This window comes from Dermacentor albipictus, chromosome 1 (assembly GCF_038994185.2).
Source record: "Dermacentor albipictus isolate Rhodes 1998 colony chromosome 1, USDA_Dalb.pri_finalv2, whole genome shotgun sequence".
NCBI lineage: Eukaryota > Metazoa > Arthropoda > Arachnida > Ixodida > Ixodidae > Dermacentor > Dermacentor albipictus.
This window is the reverse complement of record NC_091821.1, coordinates 389,445,251-389,466,972: the sequence shown is the minus strand read 5'-3', so window position 1 is coordinate 389,466,972 and position 21,722 is coordinate 389,445,251. Positions and strand designations below refer to the sequence as shown.

General features: G+C 46.3%; 3 protein-coding genes across 3 annotated transcripts in view; 1 reads left to right on the top strand and 2 right to left on the bottom strand.

Moving 5' to 3' along the window:
- The window catches only part of LOC139057764 (ornithine decarboxylase-like), a 37,416-nt gene extending 21,536 nt beyond the window's left edge, over positions 1-15,880 (bottom strand). The window contains exons 1-5 of the mRNA XM_070536519.1: positions 15,775-15,880; positions 8,310-8,421; positions 3,760-3,849; positions 2,005-2,104; positions 172-248 (exon numbers count right to left, since the gene is read on the bottom strand). Of these exons, the coding sequence (XP_070392620.1) occupies positions 172-248; positions 2,005-2,104; positions 3,760-3,849; positions 8,310-8,421; positions 15,775-15,845 (450 nt within the window). The 5' untranslated portion in view covers positions 15,846-15,880. The remainder of the gene's footprint in view (positions 1-171; positions 249-2,004; positions 2,105-3,759; positions 3,850-8,309; positions 8,422-15,774) is intronic.
- Positions 15,881-16,100: 220 nt separating this feature from the next.
- The window catches only part of LOC135916997 (ornithine decarboxylase-like), a 110,987-nt gene continuing 105,365 nt past the window's right edge, over positions 16,101-21,722 (top strand). Inside the window, exon 1 of the mRNA XM_070536515.1 lies at positions 16,101-16,148. The gene's annotated coding sequence lies outside the window, so the exon portion shown is untranslated. The remainder of the gene's footprint in view (positions 16,149-21,722) is intronic.
- Positions 17,134-21,722, bottom strand: part of LOC135917009 (uncharacterized) — a 45,939-nt gene continuing 41,350 nt past the window's right edge. The window contains exon 10 of the mRNA XM_070532691.1: positions 17,134-17,508. Within this exon, the coding sequence (XP_070388792.1) occupies positions 17,134-17,508 (375 nt within the window). The remainder of the gene's footprint in view (positions 17,509-21,722) is intronic.

Genomic DNA, 21,722 nt, shown 5'->3' with positions numbered 1-21,722 from the left:
AATACAAATATAAAAGACACCCTTAGCATGCTGTCACTCTCAATTTAAACGCAGTTTGTTCAAAATTAAATCCAATAATAATTTCTGGCGCTAGTGCTTTCTGCCATTTAAAACAATATACTTCTTTCTCATTAAACGAATGCGAGAGACGACATTGTCAATTTCGAATACCTTGTTGGTGCAGTCGAAGCTGACCCCTAGATTGTTGAGGATGTTCAATACCACTGGGTCTCGACAGGACTTGATAGCTGCAAATGAGTTTGAATGAGAAAACATAGATACACTGCGTTTTTTGACACAAAATATCTCTACCCCTCACCACTCCAGCCTTCTTCCACATTGGAGCAAAGAACTATGTCACACCTACACCAGAAGCCTCGCTCCCACTTTCGTTTTTCTGCCTCCATAAAAAATTCGCCCCGGCTTTCCCATGGCACCTTTGCATAGTCTGCTTTTCCCTGAAATGCTCTCGTTCGTTTGGTTGCTTCTGGACTTTTATGCCCTGAACGGGACTTGTGAGACGGTATGAGAGAACTACGACGTCGTATTTGCTGGCAGCTTTGAAGATGAGACAGAATGGACTTTTACTTGAAATTTCGGCCTTACTCTTTTCTCGGAAATTGTGGAATCTCGCTCATAATTGTATGTTTCTAAATTGCAAGCCGTAAACAAGGATGGTTTAACGTAATGGTACAATATTGAGAAAGCTGCAAGAGTTAAAAGAGCTGAAAGGCTGTGTTTATAGGCAGATAAAGAAAGCATAAAGGTCACAGATTGCGCCATACTTGGTGCTTTCACTCGGGGGTTAGCCCTCCACATTCTGCAAAAAAAGAAGGAAGTTGACTATCTTTAAACAGTACATGGGGCCTCCTGTCAGCATATCTAAGACTTCCAGAGTGAAATGTCGCAGACTTGCGCGAAAGGCGCGGCATTCATAGTGTTAGCAATCACTACACGAAATGACCATCTAACTAAAGACTACACAAAATAAACAACTACAAGAAACAAACACGGAATAAACAACCACGCGAAATAAGGCGGATGTATCTCCTAGGCCATATCAATTTCATTAAACCTTCGCTTACTAAATGGACCGGCACGGTTGTACTCGCACACAGACAAACATGAAGATGTCTTATCAGATGACGTGAGCACTTGCGCTCACAACGCTAGTATCATGAGGAGCACTGGCTGCTGGCTGGCAGCGCATATGCTTGTCCCAAGCCGAAAATTTCCTGATACGGCGTGCTTCACAATCTAAACTGTGCCTGGTCTCCGAAAATTTGGTAATCACCTTCAGCTAATCATCTGTGGGTGTAGAAAGGGAGCGGGCATGAACCCACCAAACATTTGCCCTTGCCCGAAGTCCTTGCACTCGCGGCGGATAATCTGCCAAGAACGGCGCGGACCGCGTATGCGCTTGACCGCGCGGCCACTACGGGCAGCCAGGGCCGGGTAGGTGGAATGCGAGAGGAGACGTGCCCCGCGATGGGGCAACATAGGAGGCGGAGCCGGTGGAACGGTCCGATGTCATGGGAAGGATTTAACGACCGATTCGACGATTGTAATTGGGCGAGGTACCGTCATAAGATTCCCTAGTCTAGTCTCCTAGGGAAAACGATGGTTTTAAAAACGGAGCCCTTTGGTGCAGTGAGAGTGTATTGGCGTGTCCTGACGTGAGATGAGACGTTTAATATGCTCCAACATGGAGTGGGCTTCCGTTTCTGGAGCCAGTGTAGTAATGGTAAAACGAGACACTTTTCCTTCATTCCTACTACCGGACGTATTCGTCCATGTGCCACGTGGATTCCGGGCCTAAACGCTACCTCGAGCTGCAACACCGCACCTGGGGCACAACAGCGCAATAGGCTCATTGCCATATACAGGAACGCAAGGCGATGGCGACCGCAATGACGAAAATGCGTTCGAACTGTCTGTATCATTACTGCGGCAATATCAAAGATGAGACGGTTTTAAAGAGCAAAACAGGAAACAGTAGCTCACCGTAATAGGGCACAACCCTTGGCAGACATTCTCTCCAAAGGTCGACCTTGTTGGCTATGTCCCGCAGGTCGCAGAGAAAGAAGGCATCGGGCTCTGTATGCTTTGAAACATGAATATCTTGAAGTCGGTTATTGAAAAAAAAATCTTATTTTTTGTTGGTTATGAATGGTAGAAAAATGCAAAATATTTTTTCGATGAAATTGGGGAATGATATTCTTTCAAGATTGTTAGTGGACTCCCAGTCGCCATGGTCTGCAAAATAACACCGTCCTGTATGAAGAACCATATGATCTTGCGCAGAATTCAACCAGCCAATAATACTAGCAAACATGTTAGGCATTAAAATTCCCAACAAAAAGCGGAGCTTACCAATTCTTGTGATAGAAATGCAGTGAAGTTCTCAACAAACGCAATAGTATCACGTTTCATTCAATTTTGACGATTATACGGATCAGTCAATATGAGTGCACGTTTTGTAGTCAAGTAATAGAGTCCTAATATCGAAGGAATCTGGTAATGTTTTAACATTTCTATATATTTAGTGTACTTATCCATTAGACGATAGCTCAAATGCTCTACTGTCACACCTGACTGGGATTTATCGTTCTTGTGAGGAGCCATCACTTAAAGCAATATAAACTGAACTGGTATTTGTTATCAGTTCGATTGGTCCAACGTTTGCAACATAACTGTTGCCAAAAAAAGGACGGATATATAGAGAAAGTTACAACCTAAATAGCTTATAATGCGTGGCCATACATGGCGTTCAATCATCCAGAAATGATTGAACGGATGCAAAATATTTTAGCCATTCTCCTTGGAATCACTCTAGTTGTACTGACGGGCAGTGAGAAATACATCATTGCAGATATCACTAGGATAATAGAGCGAGATACATAGAGTAACCGTTCACAATCACATATGAAATCTTTGCCGGAAGTGAGAACACTCAGTACTTTCCGAGCACGTTCCCGATACGCTTTCAGAGTTTCGAGATTATGATGCTACTAGCTTGTTCCAGGCGATGAATTTGGGTTTTTAACAGACCTATCAAAAACACCTTAAGAAAGGATGCACTTGACACGTACAGATAAGCTGCATACAGCTAAAAGCATTCACAGTGTCCTTAAAGCCTTCATGGAATGTCACCAATGCAAACTGTGTCTGTAAATGATAGAGACTGTATTTTGCGCGTGTTAGGATAGCTAGCGTTCCTTTGCAATCTCCGAGCCAAGGTCACGCCTTCAGTGAAAAGGGCAACAAGTTCACGCAGACAATGGAGACAAAAGGGCGGAACCTCTTCGCATGGGATGCACATAGTATGCGCTATCTGCGAGCTCAATTTTGGTATCGACCCTTCCAATCAGCCGAAGTTAAGTGAAATGCGAGTTTTCACCATTAGCCTGTGGTGTTTCAAAAATTTTGTATACACTCCTAAGGAGCAGACTAGAGGTCGCAAATTTCAAGTTAAGTTGCACTTCGTAACTGCAACCTGCTGAATCTGTGATGGCAAGCAAATGTCTTTAATTATTATTTTGCAAAATTCTATGCCTGCGGATGTGGTAAGAGGGGCCTCATTAAGGATGCCGATGAATTCGAAAGCATCAACTGGATGGAGTAACAGATGCGTCTGCTGTACCGCCCGTTATATTTCCAATGAGCATGCACATATTTCTTGTAAACATCTGCGGCCTTTGTTTGATGCGGACCAAAATATTTGTCGCGCACGTTTACTATTCTACATCATGTGCTTACCCGCTTCGAAATAATGTTCCGAGCCACATCATGCATGGAACCTTGAGTGTAGATGCAGGTCCCATCATCGGCTTGGCATGGGGAGGAAGACTAGAAACACATAAAAATACCATCGTTTTGTCATGTCTTATTAATTATTTAGGTGCTTGGACTTGTGATAGTATACGTAATATATCAGTCTTCTGCCGCGCACCTTATGAAGGGCGTTTCTAAGAGCAAATAAGCTGACAGCCTCCTTCTTAGCAAACAGCTCAGTGCCCTTCCACTTTGTGAAGAAAGATAACCAGCGAAGCTGTGTATGTGGGCCTCTCAATGGCAAACTGCACCACCGCCGCGGGCTGGCCCGGCATTCCAGTATCTTCGGGATAGGCCCACGTAGGGGAAGTGCTTAACGCCTGCTTTGCCTCCGACGCGAGTCGGCCCGGCATTGCACGATCTTCGGGATCGGCCCACGTATGAGGAGTGCTTAACGCCTGCTTCAGCTCTGCCGCAGGTCGGCCCGGCATTGCACTATCTTCGGGGTCGGCCCATGTAAGGGGTGTGCTTAACGCCTGCTTCACCTCCGCCGCGGGTCGGCCCGGCATTGCGCTATTTTTGGGATCGGCCCACGTATGGGGAGTGCTTAACGCCTGCTTCAGCTCTGCCGCGGGTCGGCCCAGCATGGCACTATCTTCGGTATGGGCCCACGTGTGGGGAGTGCGGGGAGTGCTTAACGCCTGCTTCACCTCCGCCGCGGACCGGCACGGCATTGCACAACTTCGGGATGGGCGCACGTATGGGGAGTGCGAGGAGTGCTTAACGCCTGCTTCACCTCTGCCGCGGGTCGGCCTGGCATTGCACTATCTTCCCGATGGGCCCACGTCTGGGTAGTGCGGGGAGTGCTTAACGTCTGTTTCCCCTCCGCCGCGGGTCGCCCCGGCATTGCACCACCTTCGGGATGGGCCCACGTGTGGGGAGTGCGTAACGCCTGCTTCACCTCTGCCGCGGGTCCTCCCGGCATTAGGCTATCTTCGGGGTCGGCCCACGTATGGGGTGTGCCTAACGCCTGCTTCACCTCCGTCGCGGGTCGGCCCGGCATTGCGCTAACTTCGGGATTGGCCCACGTATGGGGAGTGCTTAACGCCTGCTTCAGCTCTGCCGCGGGTCCGCCCGGCATTGCTCTATCTTCGGGATGGGCCCACGTGTGGGGTGTGCGGTGTTGCACTTCAGGGGCGATCCCACCGTTAGCAACCTGTTTGTTGCGTACTCCAGGGTAGCGTACCGTACTGCTGCCGAGAAGTAGCGGCGCCTGCCTAACGAAGCTCGACCGACATTACTTATTGGGTAGCGTAGTGTTGTCCGCGGGCTGCAGGCATCCTGTAGACCATGGCGACCGAGCAAGGGCGAGACGACGATTTGCTAGTGCGAAACTTGCACTGTTTATTCAAAGGTAGTTGAAAGAAAATAAGAAAATGAAGTATCAAGTATGAAGTATCTATACAAGTACATTTCGGAGCCCCTTAAATAGGCTCTCTACAAGTGTGGGCGGGCTCTTGCTTCCGTCGAGGACACGTGACAGGCACAGAGAGAGGGCCCCTCCTCCTGCATTACCGAGCACGGGAAGAAGTCGATCCTCTTTTCGACGAATCCTGAGAGAAGGCCCATTGTGCGCAAGCGGACTGACGTTGCCCCTCGCAGGAGAAGTCAATCTTCTTTTCGACGAATCCTGGGAGAAGGTCGGGTGAATGACCTCTTCGGCGCCGTGGGGTCCGACCAAGTAGAGGGTAGGGGGATGACGTATCGCCCGATTAGAGGGTAGGGGATGACGTATCACCCGATTAGAGGGTAGGGGGATGACGCATCGCCCTTGGCGTCCGACCATACCTAACAGCGGGGAGTGTTTAACGCCTGCTTCACCTCCGCCCCAGGTCGGTCCGGCATTGGGCTATCTTCGGGATAGGCCCACGTGTGGGGAGTGCGGGGAGTTCTTAACGCCTGCTTCACCTCCGCCGCGGATTGACTAGGCATCGCACTATCTTCGGGATGGGCCGACGTGTGGGGAGTGCTTAACGCCTGCTTCAGCTCTGCCGCGGGTTGGCCCGGCATTGCGCTAGCTTCGTGATCTGCTCACGTGTGGGGAGTGCGGGGATTGCTTAACGCCTGCTTCACCTCCGCCGGGGGTCGGCCAGGCATTTCACTATCGCCAGGATTAATTTTTTGCTTCTACAACGACACGAAATTTTTTTTGGAAGCTGTAGGAAGGTCGCTTCTGTTACTAACCAAAAGCTAATACACTCTAAAAAAAGTTTACACCCTTTGGGGTGTATTTCTGCCACACAAGAATAATCGTCATCTGCCTTGCTTGTGTCTAATTTCTTGAAAACGCCACGCCCGCCACTTTCCTTTTGGCAATGCTATGTCATGTTGATAGCGCGCATGCCGTTAGTTACTACAAAGTACCGGGCTCGAAGCGGTAAAGAAAGGAAAAGCGGGTAAGACAGATGACGTTTATTTTTTTTGTGGCAAGACAGGAATCAAAGGGGGTAAACTTTTCTGATAGTGTAGTGGTATTTGCTACCCAATTAAGTTAGGAGGGCTTTTTTTTGTTTACAATTGGCACTTCCATTGCCAAGAAACAATCAGCTCGCTATTGCATCTAACTGTGCTTTATGAACAAACACGCGAAAAAAGAAGAAAAGGGAAGGAACACGGAAACCACATTATCACGCAGTTTAGTGATTTTTATAACTCGACCAAACAATAACACGTAAGAGTCATGAAAGGAAATTAGGTTGCTTGTAATGAATGGCACTGCACAGGAAGTAACAGAAAACAAAGGGGGAAAACTCATCACACTATACAATGATCGGGATAATATACGCAACATGTGTCTAAAACAACCATATGAGTATGTATATCCAAAACCTTTACGATAGCCGGTGTGCTCCTATATAGTTGGCTAAATAAGGAACCTTGTCAATATCTATTTGTACAACATACAATCTACGCATATGTGTGCCGCAATGTAATACGTAACTATTTATCAAACAAAATGATACGAACTATATTACTGCCAAGCTGCAAATGGCTAACACGTTCGTCAGTCCATCTGTCCACTGTACGCCGAAAATTCCGGCGCGAAGCCATGTGCACGAAGCCATGTGCACGAAGCCATGTGCACGAATGTGCGCGAAGCCAGGTGCGCGATTGGCTGCGCCAATAGTGACGTCGTTGCTCTCCATTCCAGTTGAACGCGCGCACTGCATTTTCGCTCCGGCTGTGAAATGGGTAGGTCACGCGTCATACGGACTGCTGAGGAGCAGGCAGCTTCCTATCAACGACGCCGCGGGCAGAACCGGGAACGATCTTGTTAACGCCGTTCTGATGATGCAGCCCGGGCACAAGAAGATGCTCGTGCAGCAGAGTGCAAGCAGCAACTGCACACCAAGGATCTTCCAAGCCGTCGTTTAATAAAACCATCGGGATTAAACCAATGATAAACATCGGGGCCGCACGTTTCAGCTTCGCTGGTTAACCCTCTGTACGGAGTACTTGGGTGGTGATTTTTTATCTAAACATAATGATAAGGCTGCCAATTCACAACGCAATAACCATAGGTGGCGATGGCATTACCTTTCACTGAGCGAAACCTACTAAGTGCTTTATAAAGGCAACACTTACTATTCATCTGAAATATCCACGTAGTAAATGTCTTTTCCTCATCAACTACACGATGTTTACTTTCGCCTTATGTAATCAACACAAGCGAAAAGAAAAAAAGCTAGCATAAGAAATAGCTGATTTATCGAAGCTTTAACGAACTCCAGTTACCGGTACAGCAGCATTCATGCGGAAATAAGGACACTTGTATTTAGGAACACAATACTTATATCAACCCACCCTAGCGTAGTAACCCTGTGGTAGTAATGGGTAATAAATTTAGTAGCTGCCCCGGTAGCTACCTTTTTCGCAATCGCCTTTCTAAGAGTGCTGTGTACAGCGCCACACGTGCAGGTAACATATATCAGAAAAGCATTCATTTTAATGGACATGACTTCCCGGCAGCCAGGTTTCAATTATGTAGAATTTAACATATGAGTTGGTCTCATTACTTCCCTCCCCCCATCAATAATGGCCGGAAGTGTTTAGATGGGGCCTCGTAACAAACCGCTTTGTTGTTTTCTAACGTATTAGAATATAGTTATATTGTGGTCTTATACTTTTGTATATCTATGTCTGCCCTGCTTGGATTGTGGTTCTGCAATATGTACGAAATAAAAAAAGTTATATATGTTGAATTGAAGAATTCTGAGCATTTCCTGAATGTCCACATGCAATTATTTCCTCAACCAGCATTCGCCAGAGAGCTCGAGATATACACTATCTGCTGCAGTTTTATTTTTCGTGTTAGCAATAAAAATAAAGTGGTATTATTATCACCAGGCCGTGAGAGAAGTATTCTATATCGTCGACTTCGTATATGAAAACACGGGCACATCGCAGCTAGATAAATCACAGCAATTGCTATATATATGTTGTTTATTCCCAACATACTCTGCAGGATGACTTACCTCAGCGCACGAGAGTAAGCAATCGCTGTTGAACATTACTGATGGGGCCCTGTTCATCAGCGTCAATGAGCAGAATTTCAATTTCCTTGCACCACCAGAGGCCAGCAGAATTCTGTTCGAAAAAACACTCATTATTGGCTGTGGCAAGAGAGCAACATCAGCGTCCAGTGCAGGTCGAAGGCAATATGCAATCTCCAACGACCCCTGTCCTGCGCGAACTGATTCTAACTATCTCCAGTTCATGGAAAATTTCCTTACATTTGGCAGCACTTCAGAAACACAAGTGTCTATTTGTCGCCGTGAGGACACCAGCAATTTACGAGGGAGGTGTCTCGCCTTCTCGTCAAACTCCTCAGTGATTCATAGCCGAGGGATGAAGGTTGAGTTGTGTGTAGGCGAGGTTGAACGGATAACGCCCAGGGTACAGTGCGCTCCAATTTAATTCCGTCGCCGCCGTTAGTCTTCCTCGTATGCGTTCTGACGGGCTCTGTAGCGCTTGTCCTGTCTCGACTGACGGGCTGTAGGCTCTGCTTCACTTGATTGGTGGCGCTCGGGCGGAGCAAGTCACGGCATCATTTGCAAGGCTATCATACTTTTTGGGTTCAAGGTTTGTTTTGAATGTCCGTTGCCATGAATCGACGCAATAGAGCAGGTGACAATAAAAAAAAAGCGAAATAAGGAAATTGCAGAATATTACTTTTAAATAATTTCTAGCCATTAGCAGAATATTGCACCTAGGTCCTGATTTTGCGCATACTCAGTTGATATGACTTCGGTAGTTTGGATGGGTGTTGAAAATTACACCCAAATATTGAAATCTGACGTCTGTTCAACTAGGCAGTTCTGTATTGTTAGGCGAAAAAGTTCGATATTTAATGCTTTGTAACGGGAGTGAAAGATTGGGTATTTAGTTTTTGGGACGTTAATTGTTATTTGATCTCTGAAAACCACTTACAAATTTCCTTTTTTTTAGTGCTGCGTTAATTTTATGTTCCAGTTCGCATAAGTTGTTAGCAGTGACTACGATCGCTGCGCCCACTGGGATTGTTTGGTGGCTATGGTGTTGGGCTGCTAAGTACAAGGTCCCAGCAGGGAATAGCGGCCATAGCGGCTGCATTACGATGGGGCCGAAAACACCCATGGACTTCGATTGAGGTGTACGTTAAAGAACACCAGGTGGTAGATATTCTCCGGAGTCCCCCACTACGGCGTGCCTCATGATCACTGCGGAATTTTGGCACGTAAAACCCATAATGTATTGCTTAATGATTGCTGTATCATCAGCATACATTAGCATCTGTGCGGAATTTATTAAGCTTGACAGATTTTCACGTAGAGATAAAACATTAGGGTCTGAGAACGGATCGCTGCGGTACTCCTGTTTTTTATATTTAGTCGAGAATATGAAAGATTGCTCAACATGGCCATTTGTTGGCGTTCACTTACGCAACTAAAAAATAAATCCTACATTTTGCCACGAGACCTGCAGTACTTTAATTTGATTTACAAAATCCCATGGTCTACTGTATCGAAAGCTTTCTTTAGGCCAAGAAAAACTACAGCTGCAAGGAGATATTATGCAACGCCATGCTAATTTTTTGTGGTAAAGTTACCACAGCTGTCGAACTGGAGTGATGTGACCTGAATCAATGTTCTTCAAGGTGAATTGCATAGTATTTTTCTAGAAAAATGCATACATGCTTTGCTATTTGTTCAAAAATATTATCGATAATACTCAAAACAGATAAAGGTCTGTAACTTGAAGGATCAGAGCTATCGCCGGCTTTATATATCGGTATGACGTTGGCTTTTTTTAACCAAGAGGCATACATTGTTATACGCAACGAATGGTGAAACGCATGACATAAGGGTGGGGCTAAGGATATCAATATTACACTTCACCAACCATGCCATAACCCCATCTAACTCGCTACCTTGAACAGCAGTTGTGAACAGCAAACGAACTCCATAAAGAGTGTGAAAAGTCTTGGCCTCTGTCTGAAGAGAATTACGATGCTCATGCTTGACCGTTGTCCGCGAAATGTTGACTGCAGTGATCCATGTTGTACGCATTGATAGCGACAGGTAACACGCGTTGCGAAGGGGGATTTCCAACAGCTTCCTTTACGATCGCCTAAGTTCTTTTACAATTACTTTGCGCTTGTTCATTAGGATACGAATAATAATACCTCTTTCGCACTCTCGCGAGAGATGTGGCCTTACTTCTTAAAATTTATGCTGACTTTAATAATAATCATTAACATAAGTTACTCCTAAGAAATGCGGCGCCATTCCCAGGTATTTCCCAAAATGTAACAAAGAACTCTGTGGTTCAACTCACCTTGCAGTAAACACCGTGTTCCCTAGTTTGAGGTCTGCAGCTAGAAAAGCGCAACACGTGCAGTCCTATATCTATGGCACGCGGCCGGCGGCTGGAAATTATATGCTCTGTTTCAACGTGCGAGAAATAGCTGTACGGTTTACGCATGAAATGTTTACTAGGGTCATGCCACTAGAAAGTTAATAGGGATAAAAAATGTACAAGGGCCTCTAATAAAGGTCAGCGGCTTGCTTTTGAACAGCAGCTGCCCATGTAAGTTCACCGTGATTTACCCGAGGTCCTTCAACTTCTCGTTGACGTCCTCGGCTCTACTCCCATATGTTTCAGGCGCGAGACGTGTACCCGTATATAATAGAATCACAAAGAATCAAGGGTACGAGTTGCCACATGACCTGCAAATCCTCATCTGCTTAGCAGTAACTTTAACGGTTGAACATATGGTCGCAGCATGATATCACCGGAGACAGGATGACTATGTGACAAAACAACAACGCCAAAATAAATGAGCTGACGCATCAACCTCGTGTTCCCAAGAGGGCAACACACGCTGCCGTATGCTTCTCGCTTTGTTTACCTCAATAATCCAGCTTTAGCACGAGGCTATTAAAAAAAATAATGGGTTTTTACGTGCCAAACCACTTTCTGATTATGAGGCATGCCATAGTACGGGACTCAGGAAATTTCGACCACCTAGGGTTCTTTAACGTGCACCTGAATCTAGACGTGGCCATTCTCCTCAGATCAACTGATGTATAATATATTCAAGAATTCTTCGTAGGTAATCATTAGGACAGGTGCAGTTTATCAAGAGTGACTTGTGTATAGGCGGCTGTCATGGGCAGTTTCTGTTCTTTTGTCAACTGCAGCGTGTTTCTTAGTGACAGGCCTAATAAAGTGCACAGAAAACAGCACAATGTACATGGTAATATAAACGTCTCGCCTGTTTGTCCTTCCAACCATACTTACTCATCTTGAGAGGTCGAAAAGGACGTGATCCATAGACGGTCAGTCAAAGAATAGAATTACGGACGCCTTATGCAGGGGCGGGTGTGATGTGAAACGAAAGTGCCCACAACAAGGCTATGTTAACACGTTCATTAAATTCGAAGAATGCACTATTATCAGCACTTTTTCGAAGAGTTTTTGATAGGTAAAAACAGCTGATACTCAACACGAAAAACTAATGTTTCGCTGGAACAATGAATAATTGGTGAGACTGAACCTGAACATTCCCCTATTGAAGTTCACGAATATACATGTCCATGACCACAAATAAGCCATTTACACAATATATTTTCACATATCTACACAGCGCCCCCGCCTACATCGTCCTCACTCTCAAAATTAATTCGTCAAAAATCTCGCGTCAGTTTCAGTTTGCCAAACGTAGCGCAGATGTCGTTTTTTTTTCTACTGCATATAATCCCCATGATGTGCTTTGTTGATGCGTTTCATATGTGCATAGGCGCAACTCTTTTGGGGGTTTTTAAGGTGTCCATTTCGTTGAATACGCAGAGACATACTTTCTTGCAGCACTAGTACTTTGTAGAGCTCCAAGAGTGTGCGAACGAAATCGAAAGCCGGCTAGTACACTACCATTTGATAAAAATAAAAGCCGGCCAACCACAATAGTGACAAGTGCCGGTGAATGACAAAGAGACCTTATGAAAGAAAAGCTTTGTGAATTCTAGCCCTGAATACTGTCTTACGAACATGCTATAAGCCCCGTGACAAATATAGGTCCTCGAGCAATCAATTGAGGTCGTACCTCACTGTTGTGCACATATCATGCGTGTCTAATTCTGGCAAGCATATGTGCACAAGCATGCACCGTAGCCTCTGGCAATAGAAGGAAATACGAAAATGATGACATCAATGTCAGCCAGATGAGCAGAAAGCAATCAGGAACAATATCGATTAATTTAATACGGATCACCCAACGCGGTTAAATATGACATGTGACTAAGCACCCAACCACACTCTAGAATATGCCAGTCATCTGCAGGCTCGCAAGAAAAAAACTCGGAGTTGGCTTTTACGAGCAGTATGACAAGAAAAAGGTTGGCTTGAGGTAACCGTTATGTCACTGCCATTATTGTCCTTCACTGTGAAAGCGTGCACTGTGAAAGCGTGCACTGTGAAAGCGTGCACTGTGAAAGCGTGCAAGCGTGCACATGCAGAGTGGGCGTGCAGTGAAAGGAAAGTGCCCATAACGAGGCTCTGTTAGCGTGGTGTTACACCAGGCTAGTTGGTACTCCATAATGGTAGTTATGGTATTCTATTAATTCATTTTTTGAGCGAATATGTCTGCTGTAAATATGAGCCTGGCGCTAAGAAACCTCTACTGCCTTTTGCGTCAGCCCACAGTAAATTGGTCGGTCGCGGCATTGTTCAAGCTTGTTTGAACAACACTTTGCACAAAACTCCGTCACCACTTAATTCGGGAGCTTCCACTCGCAGGTCGCTCTAATGAAGGCATGCTCGCTATCCTCGCTGCCTTAGTGTTTCTGTTTCATAGACGCCGCTTAAGAAGTCGCAGAATTGTGACTTCCGTCCTCATACAGGAACAGCAGTTCGCAGGGACATATCGGTAATTACGCACATATATGTTATCTCGCACAAACTGAAGAAGATAGGCCAAAGGAAGGGAGTTTCTGTCGTCGTTTTCATGCCCCACAAATTACCTCAGTTGGGCGCTACCCCTAGCCCTGTGAGCAGACAGTCGAACTTATGCAATACTGCGCACAGAAAGTAGTGTCGACTGCTCAAGAGGGTTTGTTTATAACATACCTCTTTATTGCGGCAGCGTTACGTGGGACAGACATGCGAATGCCTAAATGTGAGATTGCAGCAACATAGCCATAACGTTCAATAAGTGAGAGAAGTTTTACTTGGAATACATTGCTCTGAATGCGGATGTCGTCCCTTCTTGACAAAACAGCAACGTTAGCTAGGAATGCACATAACAATACAATATTTATCATTAGGGCAGCGGCTATTGCAGGAGGCTAATGTACCAATAAGACTCGTATAGGGTTGCCGGATAAAGAACATGCTTACTTAGGGTCATTTGCATGTGGGGAAGCGCCTTTTGTCTCAGTGTGTTCTTGTTGATTTGTGGTGGTCTTGATAACTTTCACAAATATATGCGGTTGTGATCACGTCCTGGAGGTTATATATTCGTGCGTCTTTCCACGCGCACTCTGAAAACATCGCAGGCAGCTTTCAAGATTGGGCCCGTGCGGGCGCGAACCATAGCGCGAACAAAAGCGAATAAAAGCGACGCCTTCGTCCCAAGATACAGAGAACCAATCTCAACAAAATCGCAGGGGTAGCGGCCATACTTTGCTGCTTAAGGGAAACTAAGCGTAGGGAAAACATGCGACACCCTTCACTTTCCGCGATGTGAGAGATGGCATATTGGTTAGAAAGGCTACGCATTCAGACTGAAAGGGCCATGCCTAGACAAGTCATGTTCCACCGTGTCAGGCGATGGCGCAGTTAAATTTCCATCCCTGCAATTAAATTCTGTTGGGGACCTCGAAAGAAATCCACGCAGGAACTCCTGAAAGAGTTGTCTAAGTGGGCATATGTAAACATTATTTATGAAACTTGATGCGACCAGTACAAACAACAACGCTGTGGCAATATGAACTGCTGCTGAATTTAAGACATTACCAAACTACTGCAGGCAACGGCGCCAAGTTCGCTGATGACGTTCCGACCATTATAAGCCGTTATCGCACTTTAGCGCATTAGTCATCCGCGTCGAACCATTATACAGCGTGACCAACCGTACTCTGGCCACGGCTGTGTACAGCGCGGCCTCGCGGGCCCCACCTTGAAAGCAATCTGCGATGGGGACACAGAGCGCCGAGTGCTGATAGCTTCGTGTGCTCTGTCTTCTCGCCGCTTAGTTCGCGTTGAAGTGAGAGGCTGTAAGAGGATGAATTCACTAGCAGCTGCGGGTGCTATCTTGAAAGCAATTGTCTTATGTGACGGATGAACAGACGGACGGGCGGACGAGCAGAAGGGTTTCCGCGTTGAGTAGCCACATAAATGCTTACGCACCTAGAACACTTCCACTACAAAATAGCCGCAGTTTTACCCGAAGGGTGAAGCATCGATTCGCTTATTACATTCGCTTACTAACTAAATTGAATGAAAGAATTCTTTGGTTTTCAGGCCAAAAACACGATTTTATTATGAGGCACACCATAGTGGCGGACTGCGGATTAATTCTGACCACCTGTGGATATTTAAGGTGCCCCGAATGCCCGGGACCACGCACGTTTTTGCTTTTCACCCGCATCTAGATGCGGCCGCCGCGGCCGGGATGCTAACGAAATTGTTGTAACGCCCACACAAGCAAACATGAACACATTTCACTCGGTGACCGTGGAAACTCGCTCTCAAAACTACGGCGTAAGGAAGTGCTGCAGCGGCAGCGAGGGAATTCATTTTCGTGTTGTCTCTGGTTTGAACGCGAACTGAGCGGCGAAAACAACAGCGCACACGAAGCTATTTTTAGCCCACAGTGCCCCAAGACACTGTACTCATCGCAGATCGCTTTCAAGATAGGGCGCGCGTGGCCGCACTATGCAGCCGCGGCCGCACTAAAACAACCCTCCCTCTCTTTCCTCCTCCCGGTTTTCCTCCTCCCGGTCTTTTCCTCCACCCGGGGTGCTTCCTCCCCAGATTCTACCCTTGTGCGTGCGCGATTGAGCCACCATAGTCGGCTCACTCTCGTATGTTTTCACTCGCACATACACTGTTCGGCGCGCGGAGACAATGTTATCGCCCTTGGACTTTACACGGAACATCAGTGCCATGCCGGCGACGACAGCAGAAATGCGCCTGCAGTGTCCATATAATTTCTAACTCAATAAAATGCGTGCGACAGTGTAAGCACGTGAGTGCGCCAGAAATATCAGTTATCTCAAACATAATCCTTGTCACATGCAGAACTAACTAATCGCGCTCATAACAGGTAGCCACGCTCCCTGACGCGGCAGCAGCGTGCAGGCCGCATTTCTATCAGGAGCGAATCAATGCCTCCGAAAGTCGGTAAAATTCCCAGCATATTATAGATAACCAGATGTAGTGTTCGGAAACGTACAATACCTTGCGCGCGGACGCATTGTCGCGCATTTTCTTTTACAGCGAAGCTGTATGTGGCTGGCCGACTTGTCCATCCTGTCTGTCGTAAGCACACCGAAAACTCATCCGGCGCAACCCCATGCGCAGGCGCGAAAGAAAAGGGAGAGGCGCGCGATCGGCTGCGCTATAGTAGTGACGTCGTTGATCTCCGTCGTAGCCGAGCGTGTGAGCAGCAGTTTCTCTCCGCCATCCACTTTCTTGGCTATTTATGTTTTAGTGCTAGAACCCTGGGAGTGTCAGGCAGCGCCACCACTCACAAACCTTGGCAGCCACTGTGGAACATCCTTTTTGCCGCAGGCGTCACGAGTACGTGATCTTTTTCTGGGTGAAGGCGACTGGTGAGTAAACCGACATATGCTACCTGAAAGCCGCAATGCTGCTGATTCGAGACCCTCTTTATGTAATGAACGAGCAGAAAGAGGGTTAAGCGAGGGGCCCGATTTTTATTAATCATATCATAGAAAGCTAACACACAATGACACCAACGAAAACATGGGCGAATTACTTGTGCTTGCCGTAGGTGAGGAACGATCCCACCTCAACGCATTGCCATGAATTAACAGTACCATTTCCATTAATTTGTCATTTCTTTATTTCAGTCTGTCACTGTAAGTAATTTCGCGTATGTTTTACTTGGTGTCATTTCTTTGCTTGCTTCTTATATCTATCTATCTCTCTCTCTCTCTCTCTCTCTCTATATATATATATATATATATATATATATATATATATATATATATATATATATATATATGGATATAAATATGGAACAACCATTCAGTAAACATACTAATATGCATCCGAAATGCAGTGTTACCTTGCTTATCACTAGTGTTGCAACTTCTTTGACCTGCGCAGTGTCTCGTTTCCACACAAACATTATTGTTTCCTTTCATTATTGAGCAAAAAAAAAAACACACTTGATGCGGTGTTTGAAAGCTAGGAAGGCCGTGCACTAGAAGACATATGTGCAATAGGAAACATGCAAATCGCATTTATCCTGCATCCTCATCAACCCACAACTGAATTCCCGCTCAAACCAAAATAACAACAAATGCATGTGTGCAATCCTATAGCATCCATGAGCACAACGCTGCATTTCTTCTATTAGAGAAAGGCTGGTAAAATGCTATATAGCCGACACTTATTTTCGTGCCTCTTTTAGTTTCTTTAAGAAATGGCTCCCCATGCAGTCGTGTCTTAGTCTTGGTACCTTGAGTATGAACACGGCAAACAGTTATTTAATTCCGTTCCGCTATATGAAAAAGTGTGCAAAAGGATGGATTCCTAATTTGAGCAAAGACTGCTAATTTACTAATAACTTCAAGTACCTCTCGCTGCACTTGGCGGCGCCGTAATCCGCGAGTTGCGTTTGGCAGTTTCTGCTTTCCAAAGATCCAGGAGGGCTTTCTTCAGCGCGTTTTCGGGCTGGCTGTAGCCACTGAGCAATGGCGAAGCGTCGAGTATGTGGCGCACAAAGCCAACGCCCTCTTGCGGCACGATATAATGCACCGCCGGGAACGGCACGCCGTTGAAGCCTGTGGCGTTGTTCAGTGCGTAGGCACCGGTGTTGTCCATAAGTAACCACTCGCCGACTCGGACATCGAATAGCGGCTTCGACTTCTCTATGCAGTCCATTGGGTTGCAGGTGCCTCCCCAAATAGTGGTCATCTGGTCGTGCGGTCTTTCCAGTGGCTCCTGTATATCCAATAGCAATGAGAAGATGATTATATTGTACGCAATTAATTTTCATGATTTAACTAAACTTGCTGTGGACTTGTGTCAATTAATCATAGTGTCACGTTGTAGTCACTGCGAAGAACACGATAGGCAAAAACTATTTATTGGCAAACTAACTTTTTCTTGGGCGAACATATGCCCAGAAAAGCATGATACGCTCAAAACACAACGATAGCGGATATCACAGTCGGCGATCGTCAGAATCTGATCTGCTGGTCAAGCGCGTCGGTTTTTATACATGACTCGTCGAAGGTTCGAGCGTAATACCTGGTGCCCGCATGGCCTCCAGAATGTACTACACAATTCGGATCACGCATCAGATTACACAAGGTTCGGTGAACATAGGCAATGGATATATAGAACTGTTGATAACACTCACAAAACTGAGCGATTACGTTTAACATTCGTTAGCCAGTGAAAAGGGTTCATCGGAGCAAGATAAACGAGTACACGTATCAGCATACAGTCCCCACAATAAATGTGAAAGTTCACTGCAACTTAAGGCTCGTCTCATAAATTAATAAGTGTGCTGCTTTGAATACGCGAACATTGTGCGATGCGCACCCCTCCGCGTGAAAGAGTCATCAGACCTTTCAATAGCGCAATCTCAAGTACCACAACCTGCAAGAACACCTTCAGGTGTGCTCACTGACGCAGAAATCACATACGCGCGTGATGCCACATATAGGCGGGAAATCTTAACAAATAGCGAGCAACAAATGGGAGGATGTCATCTGAAAGCATATGTTAATTTCCTTCCCAACTTTGTTCAAGCAGACACAGAGCATCGTTGTGTTCACTTAAATATTTTAGCTGATCTGAAAATAAACCAGTTGGTAGTTTGCGCTTCTTACTGTCAGTTTGTGTATTCATTCCCCAGTCACTGTTCATCGTGTCCCCTCTAGCGTGTGCAGTACACAGCGCAGTAACGATGAATTTATTACTGGATTATACTTCCAAACAGAGCGTAGTTGCCTGGCAAAGCATAAAAAGACACATAATTTTTTCACCCGTCCGACTTCCCGGCATTTTAACTATCACGTGCTTTTTTATTATACTGTATGGAAGTCATTAAAAGTGACTGGCATTCCAAGGTTACTCACACTTTATCCTAACGTGTATATATGTAGTTAGTTTGGAGAGCGTTGCCAAACCAAAGAAAAAAATAACCAACCCTTCCCCCTACCGCGAAAGGGGGGTAAGCGAAGCTTGTCCTGCGTGCACCTGACCTCTGTCACGGTTAATTAAACCACAGGTAACGGTGCCGGATTGCTTGGGCTTCCCGCTCCCTCATCACAGGATCTTCTCGTTGCTGTCGGATTGCTGGGGCTCGGGTGGCTCTAACAGCTGGATCGGCGCGCCGACGGCAAGCCCTCTCACGTGCGACACAATAATTTTTTTTCGGGCGAGTTGGTGTTTGCTGAACGGCATGGTATTGTAGCGCAAAAAACTGGAAAAGAAAAATTCTTAGGCACAGACAGCAAGCGCCTGAGGAGCCTAGAAGTGGAAGATCATTTCCTTATTCCTAACTCGGATGCTATCGCCTCCTTTTTTCGTGACAACAATATTCGCTTCGCGCTTCCTATTGATATAAAAGATCTGTTTTATTCTATACCACCGTGAATTGTTTGCTGCTATAAACACAGGTATCGATGACAGACGTGAACCCGAGTTTCAGAATGCCGTTGGTCTGAGTGCTGATAATTTTTAACCTTACTGGACGTCCATGTGAGTAGCACCTTTAAACTTTTTCACTACCCACTGTTCTTGCAAAAGGAGGGCAATTGTGTCGGTTCGTGCGTTAGCACATTTACTATGGGGCATGTTTCTTTCTGAAATTTATAGAAATCTTGACGTCTACTTTAAGGGCACACATGAGCTAAAAGTATTTACCTACGTAGATGAATTTGTTATAACGACGGGCCAACAGTATTCTTTAATTTGCCATGACGAAATCAACACGATTTTGGATCTTTTTAAACTGCATGGTAATGGCCTGTCTTTTACCCATGGCCTTCCAACTGATAATCAGTTGCGGTGCTTAGATTTAACCACCTTTTAAATGAACATCCTTGTTGGCGCTATTCTCCGGGAGCGCAAAAACAACTCTTGCCCTATACGACTCCGCCCCCTCGAAAATTGTTAAAAGAGGTACAGCGACGCTTTGCCTGGGGTCTGCGCTTAGAACGACGTGTGTTCATCAGCTCCAGTCTAGTTTGAAGCATCAGGTCCAGCGCCTTTTTAATGCCGGATTTTCTCGTTCAGTCGTTACCTCGGTGGCAGAAACCTTGCTGGTGAAGCTCAGACATAGCAATAATTCCAAGGGTAGTGAGGGAGGGGAAAAGGATCCCCAAAGAAAGGCTCAGGTGGTACCTTATTACTACAAGGTGAGCCACAACCTCGAGAAGGTGCGAACAAATATGGGGTACCTGTTGTGTTTTCAGCCCCCAACAAACTTAGTCGCCTATCCCGCCGAATCACGGGATTTGCTATGCAAACATGCAAAGTCAAGCACGTAAAACGCTACACGTGAAAGTGTTTACTTGCTGTGGTTTGCCTGATACCGCTAAGTTGCGAGAAAAGCTACCTCGGGCAGACTGATCATTGCATGAACGACCGAGTAAGGGAACACGCAAACAAGTTAAAAAAGGATATGAGCGCATTGCAGATCGTGCTGCTTTAAGCCATGTTTTTCTGAGGTGAAAATCCTAGGTAGGTGTACAGTTGAAACCGCACGGGAACTGCTAGAGGCATACCACATTCATATCAATAGTCAAGCGTGAGTTAGTCAAACACGTTTCATTATACGATGCGGAAATTAAATCGTTGGGTTTGACGTAGACAAGATAACCTGTCGCTTGCTCTTTGCTGCACCCTGATGTCTAGAGCGTGCGCGGTATATATGTGGCAAGCTTTGTGCCTAATGAACAATTGTTAGCGCAGCGCTGTCTTCCTTTCTCTTGTCGGTCCCATAGAACCTTTCTTTCCCCGCTTTTTACGTTACAACACCCTGTATTTCACGGGCGAGTTCTCGCCGCCGCTCGTCGAAGGCTGCCAGTTTCTCAGTCGAACGTACAACGCGTGGCCGACCCATCTGTTTTTTTGAGACTAAACTGAATGGAAACGAAGCCAGCACAGTGCGCGCGAAACCCATTCCTGCCCTTTTCCTCCCCGGGCGGAAGCAAAATGCCTCTCGCTGGTTGCGCGCGGGGCGATAGCGCGCGCCTATGCAGCTGGAATCCTTGCTAATGACCATGCTGCGGCGCCGGCGCAGCGGTCAACTCATCGAACCACCCTTTCACACAGTTGCTATACTCTGGGAGCAACTAGGTTTTCGCATGACCATATCGCTAGCGAAACTTGTAAGCCAATAAAATCATCGCTTGAAAATTCACCGTCTACGCATTACGATACTTCTTGTTGGGAAATTTGAGCGCAGATATATACATGTTTCCATTTCGCTATATATTGGCTGGCGCAGACAATCTCTCTCGTGCGGCAGGTTATAAACGGAGCGAAGTATGGCGCGACTGCCTCGCTAATCTGGAGATCGCGAGAGGCAGCGCGTGCGTGAGGCGTGGGTTCAGAAGGATCTGAACTGTCCGCCTGGCGTCGACAGCGAGCTACGCCTTCTGCTGCGCTTTGCACAGAGGTCTGCTGAGCCCGGCGTTGCCTGGTTGTAGCCGCGCACGTAACTCTACGTTTCACTTCTTAAGCAGCGATTCGTACCTTGCGAGGAGGCGCCACAAAGCGTATCCCGAAGAGCAAACGCAAGTATCGAGACTATCGGGGCACATGTCCCATCCGTTGACCTATGGCACGATGCTGCGGCTCATAATGATGATGATAATTTATTGGCATCCCATTTGATAAGGAGCGGTGACAAATAGTAACCTAGCCTGCTCGAGTTAACCAGGTCCAGCTACATACAACATGCAACTGCTACATGCATCGGTGACATGTTGGGACCCATTGGGACCGCACTACCTTCGGAAAAGTGCCGCCATCTTTTGTACAAAGCCGCTTCTCTCTGTGCTTTATTTCCTATTGGACGGTTTCTGTCACGACAAAGCACGCGGTTTCACTTCTTTATACGTTTGCTTTTCCGCCTCAGCCCCATGTTGAAAGTCCCTCTCTGCTCGCCGCATGCATGTGAGGTGCCAGTCCGATTC